Here is a 7,579-nt window from a genome sequence, read left to right as displayed (position 1 = left end):
CCCTGGGTGGTGCTCGCGGGGGCGGGTGGGTGGGCACTGGTGCTTCTGCCTGCCCCCCCACCTGTCACCTAAGCAGGGAGGGTGGCCTGTCAGGGGATGCACCAGCACTCTCAGCAACATTAGGGGCCCTGGTAGCCAGCATTCAGAACAAGGCTGCAGAGCCCCACACTGATGCTCAGGGTGTCAGACTGTCAGTCAGTGGGAGGGGGCAAAACAACCCAGCTCTCCTCACTCCCATTCCTGGATCAACCTATGTGGGCTGCTTTGCCTTCTGTGGGGAGGTGTGAGAGCATGGAGGACCTTTGGCAGTGTGATACAGGCAGATGGGGATATGGAACGGCAGAGAAGGGGCATGATACAACAGGGGCACCTTCTCAAACTGCTCTCATAGAGTTTGGGAGAGATGAGTTCAATTACTTAGACCACTGCCAAGTACAGCAGACACATGTGAGTGCATGTGCACATGCAGATGATGCCTGATCAGGGACATCCAGTGGAACCTGGTGGGGATCATTGTGGGCCAGGGACAGGAGTTATCATTCATTCTGGTGTGGTCTGTGGCAAGGACTCCTCACTTCTCCTGTCGGTAAAACAGAGGCCTTGCTCCTCCTGCAGTGGTATTGGGAGGCTTGGCCCACGTCTGGACAGGGCTTGGAGAGCCCCTGATGGCAGGCCTTATGGAAGAGCCCTTTGATCCAAGGCACTGACAGCTCCCCTGCAAATAAGTCTGCAGGAGGGAGGGGAAAGCCTAGCTGGCAGACCAGGCATTCATCCCAGCACACACAGGACAGAGGGATAGCAGCGCTGAGGGAAGGAGCTGAAACAGGATTCATTAGGGACAGCACATGAGAAACAGGGTAAAGAGCAAAGGGTATGGGTTGGAGGCTCCAGGGGAACAGGGTGTGTAATGCAACTGGTGAGAATCAAATGGGGGAAGAAAAGGGTGAAAAAGGGGAGAGAGGGAGACAGAGGCTGGCAGGAACAGGGAGCTAGTCTGGAGATTATCAGCATGGGGGAGTGGAAAAGAAGAGAAGCCTGGATGCTGTTCCCTTTCCAGTTTTTAGCAGAGACCCCTGCCATACCCCTGTCCTGGTCTAGGTCAGCCCTGCACCTTCTAAGCTCATTATCAGCCCTAATAAACAGGAGTTTGGTGCTGGGGCTCTCTGGGGGCAGAAGGGTTAATGTCTGTCAATGACTGTAGGTATGCACATTCTTTTCCAGGCACTAACAGGCTGCAGCTTTCCAGGAGCCCCAGAGTCAGGTTACTGCGATGTCTCCTGCCCTGCCCCTTTCCCAAGCCACTGCCAGAATTGCAGGAAAGTGGATAATTGGAGTGAAAATAAAGAAATCCTCCCCCAGCCTCAGCCCACAATCCCCCTCCCAGCTGCCCAGTGGGGAGGAGCCATTACCATCCCTCCCAGTTGAGAGTTCCTTTGCTTCCATTCCCAGCCAGGCTGGGTCATATGATCCCCCCTTGGGTGAGGAAGGGGGATTAAGTAGGTCTCAGGAAATCTGAAGTCAAGGGACTTTGTCAGGTCCCCAGGGAAGAGGCCTAGTGTCATGCTACCTGCCCTGGGACCTAATTCTCTGTCCCAGAGGCTGCAACATCCAACCCTTCACACATCCCAGACACAGGAGGCCCCTTTGCAGCCCTCCACTTCCTACAGACTTCCCTCTCACAAGTACCCCTGCCTCAGCAGCTTCTGGCACGCAGGAGAGGGCAGTGTGCAGAGACTGATCCTACTCTGCAGGGCATTTTCTGTGGAGCAGGCCATGGGGCACATCCCACAGGTCCTGCTCTCCTACCAAGGGCTGCAGAAGCTGGAGCACCCTAGGCAGAGAGAGAGAGCCAATGCACAGTGCCAGTGCCACCTGGCCAGGAGAGAAGGAAGCCAGTCCAGTCCCCTTTCCCTCCATGCACATAAAGAACACTCAAACCCATCAAGGGTCAAATGAAGGAGAGGCAGCTTCCTCCCCTGCCTCCCTCCTTATGCATAGAAGTGAATGAGTGTCACCAGCTGAGCTGGTGGGGAGCAGAGCCAACCTAATGCCACTACCTAACTTGGGTATGGGGCTCAGCAGGGTGGGGAGCTGCTGTACCAGGGGGCAGTCCTGACAAGCAAGTCCCCAAGCAGTCCCAACAAAGCACAGGCTCTGCATTTGCCCTCTGGCTTCCAAGTCTCTGGGGTACGCAGGGGCTGCGTCTCCTCTGTGCTCAGGAGAGTCAGAAACTTCCTGGGGGAGGACAAATGAGGCTGAGATTCTCCCAGGCCCCCTTGCCTCCAGGAGCAGGGGCTCTTGAGGAAATCCCACACATACTAGAAAGGGGGAGTGGCCCCTGGGTATGACCTGCCCCTTCTGGCATGTGCTCTCTCTGTATATATTCTTTAGTTAGTATAGAAAGGTGCATCTTTACCCAGCCTTCTGAATGACTTCAGTCTAACACGGCAAACTACCGCTCTCCATTCCCAGACTCAGTCATGGCTGCTCCCATCCACGAGGCAGGGGCCACGCAGGATGTCTTTGAGGGAAGACTATGTCTTGCTAGAGAAGCCCTCAAAGCTCTTTGCAAATACGAAGCCTCTCTCTGTACTCCCCCCCACCTCAACCCCTGCTTTAAAGAGGGCATTGAGAGCTTGTCAACATGGGGCAATCGCCCACCATCCCTAGCATGCAATATGCTGTTCTGTGACTGCAGCTGTGCAGCAGCTCCTAGAGTGGATACTCTGCTCCAGGATAGACCTGGTGTCACCCCAGAGGCACTGCCCTACTTTGGATATGTGCTTATTGGCCCAAAGTGAGGGGACCTGTGTCCTGGAATAGAGTGTTGCAGGGGCACTGGTCTGCAAGAGGAGACCCCATGGAGCCTGTGCTGAGGGGAAGCAGGCCCAGCTCAAAGCAAGACCCTGGGACATGGGGGACCCTAAGTAAGCCTGGGCTGGGCTTGGAGCCAGCAGTAGTCCCCTGTCTTCTCCTGAGGATTTCTGCCATGTCTGTCTCTACAGCCCACACTGAGGCAGCCAGGATGCAGCTCCTAACCTATTCTGGGCAGAGCTTGCTGTGGACAGTGCCCAGAGATTACAGGGTGACATGAGGATGGACACCAAGAGAGGAGCTAGCCCTGCCTTTCACTGGGCAACCAACATCTTGTCCCTTCAATTCTGGCTCACTGATCTGCTTTCAGGGGGTACCTCTGGCTCTCCCAGCCTGTGCCAGTGGGTTGGGCAGGCTGCTGCTGCCCTCATGGTCCATGCCAGTCTGACATCCACCAGGTTTTCCCCAGATCTTCTCACTTGAGCAATGAGAGAACCTGGAAAATGTGGTCTCCTTCTCTTTTACCGTTCCTTCCCCAGAAGTGGTCAGGACAAGACCCTCTGTCTCCCTCACCTCCTGCACACTCAGCCCTGACCATGATAGCAAGGGGTATAGCTACCAAGGCCTTCTAAGGAGGAAATGGCTTCATCTTCTAGTAAGGAGGAAGCACCAGTGGGAGCACTGAGCCACAGACTCCCCATCATAGGGGTATTTCATGCATGTGAGTAGCACTGACTGGCTGTCCTGCATCTCATGTCCCTCTGGAGTGTCCCTACCACAAATGCCCAGAAAGAAGAAAGCATGTTGTACAGTCTTCACTGATGGGACATCTTCTGAGGATTCTGCCAGCACTTCTCACCAGTCTAACTTTGGTCTGGTCTCAGCTAGCAGGTTGCCAACACGAGTGGTTGTCCCATGCTGGCCATCCCAGCACAACCCCTGTGAGGACACGCCAGCTCATGGCTTTCCAGCCATTCTAAAGCAACATGAGTTGCCAAAAAACACCCCTTAGTTGGGAGGAAGGCCAGGCCTGCCCTTGGCAGCACTGCTGGTATAGCTCTGCCAGCATGGCACTCCTAGTATGCACATGGTGTTACTGGCATGGCCACATCTGCACTAGGGGACCTTGCTGGCCTGGCTATGGTGGTCACCAGCTGCACTGCTTCCTGGCCTGACCAACAGAGCCCTACAGGTGGTGCTTACCTCACCACAGAGCATCTACCTTGGGAATTACACCAGGGTGGCAATGTCAACACAAATCTTCCCGCTGCCCTCTCTGGGTATGACTTTCTCCATGAAGACAAGACCTTTGGAGCTAACTAGTTCTCATTCACTTTGTTGTGACGTCCCAGTCCCACTGTGGGGTCCCTGAAACCCTGAGGGATAGTCTCCCTATGCCTGAGTTTCCCCACTTGCAAAACAGGAGAAGACTTCTCTTTTGCCAGTGCTTTGTCTCTTTAGGCTGCAGCCCCATTGGGCAGGGACACTCTCTTCCAGTGCAGCACCTAGCACAACACATCAGACCCAAGCAAGCTCTCACTATGCCTTTTCTTCTCTCTGCCCCATCTCCTACCACTTCCTCTCTGTTCCAGAGAGAACCACCAGCTACAAGATTCCTTATTATGTTGAAAGTGCCCTTCTCTGTAACCAGGTTTGCAAAGTCCCCCTTGGTCCCACATTACATTCTTAAAAGCTGGACACAGTGTGTCATGTGAACCCTCTGCAGTGGGCCACCTCACCCCAAGAGCATTGCAGAAGCATGTGGCGAATGAGCTCAAAAACTCAGGGTACATTTTCCCAGTCTCACTATGAACCAGCCCCTCTCCACTCCTCCCTCCCACAAAACCAGGAGCCCACCACCAGCCCGGATGGCCTGGGCCCCCAATGTAGCCCTTGGGTTTCCTCTCAAAGGGGAATTGTTTTCTGCACATTTTCCTTATAATCTAAACAAGGAGAGTAGTCCTGCCTCGGAGGCAGGCTCCTCAGCCTGGAGCAAGGCTTGCCTTAATTACAATCTGTGAAATGCTAAAGTGGAGACAGTGCCACAGCAACAGCTGGTAATTGAAAGCTTTTCTTTCTCTCCCCTTCCTGTTTTAACAGACACAGGCTGGTTATTGTAGCTCCCCCCCAGCCCCTCCTTACACATTCTCCCCAAAGACCCAGACTTTTTCCAGGATCATGTTGTAGCAAAGCCCCACAGCAGGTTGGGTTTAATTGCCTGTGCTCAGCCCAGATCAGGCGGGAGCTGTACTCAGAGCTCTGCCTAGTGACTGCCACAGGCAGCACTGCTCAACACAGCTCCCTGCCCCACTCAAACCCTCTTGCCTCAACTCCCTCCACACACTCAAGTACACATGCTCATGGAACACACACATACACACAACACACACACAGCTACACTGCCTACTCCACACACACACTACCTACACCCCCATACATTCCCCTACCCAGTGCATTATAATGCACACCCACACAGTCCCTACACTGCCTTTCACATTGCCATGCACCCACTCCCTGCACACACATGCTCACCCAGCCAAGTACCCTCTGCACACACATCCCCTGAAGAGCCAGAGGCACCTTGTCTGCATTTCACTATGCTCCAAGATTTTCCCCATGGTCTAGATATGTCCAAATACCCCTAGAGTGACTCCTCCAAGCCTCCTGCTCTGAGGAAAGCGGCCAAGAAAGCAAGGCAGCAGCCCCAGCTTTCTCTTAGCCTGGAGATAGTCCTATAAGCTAGGGCTATTTTTTGTGTCACAGGAAAAGTTGCTTCCCCTGGTGTCTCTGTTCTGGGTTTCTGCGGGCCCTTAGCCAGTGGGGCTGTGCCTGCTTATGTCAGCAGGGATCTTGGCCCCTTGATTGCATGTGCTTGTATGGGTCCACTTGCCATGCTGTACGGATCAACAGAAGGCAGCCGAGTGGCTGACGAGAATAGCTTCAGCCTGTGTCTGTTAAATGCCACTGCCCAGTGGTGCCAGACATAATGCCCAGCGGAGACAAAGCTGTGCCTACTGCCAGTCCCCCAGCCTGAAAGTGTTCCCTGCCAGCCCTACCTTCGAAGTCGGAGAGGATCCCCTCTAGGTGGTCTTTGACAGACAGCTGAGACATCCTCGCTTCCCGGCGGCGGGTGACTCCACTCGACCCAGCTGCACCAGCTCTGCTGCCCTGCCCCCGACTCCCCTCCAAGCTCTCAAGCTCCTGCAGAACTTCACCTGGAGGGAGAGGAGAGGCTCAGGGCTGGGAAAGGCAAAGGGGAGGGGGCACTTCTACCTCCCTCACCCAGAAGCAACCACCCTCCACATCTAAGCCAGCAGCCAACTCCAGAACCCAGAGGGCTTCTGCCAGATGGGACAAGCAGTGGAAGAGAGAAGAGAGTGGATCCCCTCCCCCTGCCCAGGGAAAGAATGACAGACCCCCCTCACCCCACTCCAGCCCACCCCCAGCTAAGCCCTGGCTGGGAGCACATTGGCTGGACTGGACTGCCTGTCCCTTCCTTGTACAGGAAAGGAGGGGAAAGAGGAGGAGAGAACCGAGGGAAAGAAAGGGTGGGGGATTCGGGCCCAGAGTCAAAGCAGTTATTGGCACGCTGCAGTCCAGGAGGGAGAAGAGGCCCGGAGGCTCTGTCAGGTCCCCCTGCAGCAGGGGCCCCTCTGCTTGGAGCAGGCCCACAGCAGCCACAGCCTTCTTGGTTACCGCCCTCCCCACCCCAGGGGGCTCGGTGCCGCATCTCCTCAGTGCCCCACTCTGCCCCAGGCAACCTGGGCTGAACAGTCCCTGGAATCCTTCCAGGAGAGGCTGCGACTCCAGCTCACAACAATGACCTGATTGTACCCAGTGCTCCTACCTGCCATCATGGCTCGAGCTGCCTCCACACACAGACGTTCCACAAAGGAGGCAGAGAGTGAGTGGAGAGCTGGAGGGACAGCCTCTGCGAGGGCCCAGCTTTGTGATGCAGGTAGTTCCCAACAAAGCATCACCTGGAGGGTCACCGGCTCCTACACCCTGTTGGCCCGAAGAGCATGGTGCCCCTGAGCCAGACTAGGATACAGTGCCTGATACGTCAGCCAGGGATATACAGCCCCCAGAGGAGGTGTTAGCATCATGCTGCAGAAGTGGAAGTTGAGCTGCTGGGGCTGAATTGGGGCATTCCTCTAAGCTCTGTCCCCATTCAAAATCCTCCCTCAGGGGAAGGGAAAGTGCCCATGATGGGATCAGGACGTTCTGTGGTGGAGGGGGCTTGGGTGCCCTTCTGGGCTCCTCCGGGGGTCTTGGTGCCCTGCTGGGCTTGGTGGTAGGAGGGTCTTGGCTACTTGGCTGCTCTTTGACCTGACAGCAATGGCTTCTGCGATGTAGGGAGGTGGGTCTGGAGAGCTCTCTAGAGAGCCGTCTTCCAGAACCAGAAGGGACATTTCTCCCCTTCTCAACCATAGCAATAGCTGTGTCCATCCCAAAAAGCTGCAAAAGGCCTGGCACAGGGCAGTCCCCTCTGAAGCACAGTCCAGGGGGGCAGAGGGCTGCAGGTTGGGAGTGAGGGGCACTGCCAGGTTGGGGGGGCAGGGGACTGCAGGTCGAGAGTGAGGGACATGGAGGGGGACTGTGGGTTGGGAGTGTGGGGAGCACTGGCAGCATCAGGGGGCTGCAGGTCAGGAGTGAGGGGCACCATTATGGTCCAGGGTGGCAGGGTACTGCAGTTTGGGAGTGAGGAGCATTGGCAGGGCTGGGGTCAGTGCGTTGGGAGTGAGGGGAAGCAGCAGGGCTGGGG

General features: G+C 55.8%; 1 protein-coding gene across 1 annotated transcript in view; it reads right to left on the bottom strand.

Annotated features, from left to right (window-relative positions):
* The window catches only part of SEPT12 (septin 12), a 68,640-nt gene extending 61,414 nt beyond the window's left edge, over positions 1-7,226 (bottom strand). Inside the window, exons 1-3 of the mRNA XM_025203598.1 lie at positions 7,144-7,226; positions 6,240-6,310; positions 5,871-6,029 (exon numbers count right to left, since the gene is read on the bottom strand). Coding sequence (XP_025059383.1) covers positions 5,871-6,029; positions 6,240-6,310; positions 7,144-7,226 — 313 coding nt within the window. The remainder of the gene's footprint in view (positions 1-5,870; positions 6,030-6,239; positions 6,311-7,143) is intronic.
* Between the last annotated feature and the right edge of the window lie 353 nt (positions 7,227-7,579).

Source organism: Alligator sinensis, unplaced genomic scaffold (genome assembly GCF_000455745.1).
Source record: "Alligator sinensis unplaced genomic scaffold, ASM45574v1 scaffold404_1, whole genome shotgun sequence".
NCBI classification, from domain to species: domain Eukaryota; kingdom Metazoa; phylum Chordata; order Crocodylia; family Alligatoridae; genus Alligator; species Alligator sinensis.
Note: the sequence above shows the minus strand (reverse complement) of the source record. Positions and strands in the feature narration are given on the sequence as shown.